We start from the raw sequence: 2,244 nt of genomic DNA, 5'->3' as shown, positions 1-2,244 counted from the left end.
AAGATCCATTCTTAACTATTGTTGCATAAACTCGTTGCATGTTAAAAACATGTTAGGCTTTGACTGCCCGGCTTGACAACAATCCTAAAACGTGAAGTAGGAACTTCAGCTACTATAGTTGTGTTTCGCGGCGACGTGGAAGGCGGCAAGGCAGCAATTTTTCGTATGGGAAGTTCAGGGTGAGAAACAAGGGATAGGTGCGAGGAGGAAGAGAGACCGAGTGCAAGGAATGTGCCGGTGAGGCCTAGCGCGAGGAGAAGCTCGGGATTAAAATGGCGATGACTCGATGGCTCCTTCGGCATGCCAAAAGCTTTTTAAATATGCTTTTCTAATTGCATTATTTTCTATATCGAGCTTGGTATTTCTCTATAAGATCTTTAATTGTATAATCTACTTTGTGCATACAGCGACATAAACGTGACAGTCCCAAGCAACAGCTATATAATTTGTGTTGATAATTCTTGCCTAATCTTTTTGGTAAAAGATAATTCTTATGCAATTCAAACATAAAATTCCTTACAAGGGGTTTCGTCTTAATGACGTACAGAGAGATCATTACTATCACTTCTCAGGTTAAACACAATGTGTGATAGATCTGTTAACAATCCAGAGGAACACTGATACAGATTTCTCCTACATCTGCAGCTTCATGAAGCTCGATTCTCGATCCAATCAAAAGGCAAGCCAGATGAAGCAATTAACCTCTCTTTACAGGCCTTTGAACATAAGACTTGTTGGGGTCTTCTGTCTTGAGCTTCGGAGGCCGGATTTCTCCTTTCTTGGCCTGAAAGTTAAAGAATTAACAACGCAATTTTCACATTTAAGCACTAATGTATTGCTCATATTAAACCACAGCAGAGTTTATCTCACCTTCTTTCCAGATTTCATAAAGTCTCTCCAGCTTGAAACCTGATAGAAAAATACGAGGGAAGATAACACGACAATGAGACAGAACTAGATTTACAGGAAAAAAGAGTGATAGAATGGACTACCATTCTAAACCGAAGATAAAGAAGATACAGCACAGAGAAAAATACAAAGTCATCAATTAGAGATGGTAGAAGTAGGAAGCTAATGAAATAACACATAAAAATTCATCATTGGACAAACCAAATTATGCGCTGTCAGATATCGCAAAACTGACTAATATGCCAGTTTAAACTCCCCCGGTGCTATGGTAGTTTAATTAAATATGGACTCTACCAAATTTTTTATGCTCAGGTGATGTGACAAGTGAATTGTTGTTTCTAATTCGGAAATCTATTTATAGAAAGTTCTAGACATCGTAATTTACCTATTGAAAACTAAATAACTGATTTAACATGTCACTTGGTAAAACACGAACAATTTACAAATTGAAAATCAATAACTCATTTAACACGTCACTTGGTAAGACAAGTGTGATAGATTACACGGGGATTCATAGCATGATCCTTTGAATATTACATTGCTTCTCTGCCACTTGTATTTAAAACCATGAAAGCTCAAATAATTGGATATTTGACCAAAAACAAAGAACTCAAGAGTCAAGACCTTTTAGTTTGGTTTTCAATGTCATCGTGCTCCTAAAAGCAACGCAGCCCTTTAAGAGCTAAACTAACTTGTATGCACTATGTTGAAATATATGCACTATGTTGAAATATAGATTATCTTACAGACAACTTTGCGGATGATATTCATGTGAAACCATGATTATGGATAACTTTGTGGATGATATTTAATTGTGGAGACGTACTTATCCCACGCATCATAAGGTTATGACACATAACAACATTGCATACACTATGTTGAAATGTGAATAATAATAGATTAACATTTAATTGGGAGATCTAGAGACAAACCCTTTGTTCTCTTGTTCCTTCCCACTGTTCCTCATGCTCACGCTTTCTTTTCCACATCTCTTTGGTTTCTTCTTCATCCTTTTTCAACCTACCTTCCTCTTCTGATATCTAGATGCCAATAAAAGACACCGAGGTAAAGAAAACATGAATACTTAGAATAGCCAAGGGAACGAACATAGCTGAGAGTTCAGCATACCCTCATTTGCATTTTTCTCCTCCGCCATTCTTGTTCCGTCAATATTTCTCTAACCTTTAACTTCAGTTCTTGCTTGAACTCCTCTGACTTTTCATAGTGCTGGTCATACTTCCCCTGTATCGAGTCAAAAGTAAAATATATATCTATATATCCATGGATACACACACATATATATACTGCTGAAGTAATACATGCTTCTTCAGCAGG

General features: G+C 37.0%; 1 protein-coding gene across 1 annotated transcript in view; it reads right to left on the bottom strand.

Moving 5' to 3' along the window:
- Positions 1-385: 385 nt before the first annotated feature.
- Positions 386-2,244, bottom strand: part of LOC21399332 (dnaJ homolog subfamily C member 8) — a 4,587-nt gene continuing 2,728 nt past the window's right edge. Inside the window, exons 6-9 of the mRNA XM_010103688.2 lie at positions 2,038-2,151; positions 1,842-1,949; positions 871-909; positions 386-784 (exon numbers count right to left, since the gene is read on the bottom strand). Coding sequence (XP_010101990.1) covers positions 698-784; positions 871-909; positions 1,842-1,949; positions 2,038-2,151 — 348 coding nt within the window. The 3' untranslated portion in view covers positions 386-697. The remainder of the gene's footprint in view (positions 785-870; positions 910-1,841; positions 1,950-2,037; positions 2,152-2,244) is intronic.

Source organism: Morus notabilis, unplaced genomic scaffold (genome assembly GCF_000414095.1).
Source record: "Morus notabilis unplaced genomic scaffold, ASM41409v2 Scaffold133, whole genome shotgun sequence".
Lineage (NCBI taxonomy): Eukaryota > Viridiplantae > Streptophyta > Magnoliopsida > Rosales > Moraceae > Morus > Morus notabilis.
The sequence above is the reverse complement of the archived record's forward strand: the minus strand, read 5'-3'. Positions and strand labels throughout refer to the sequence as shown.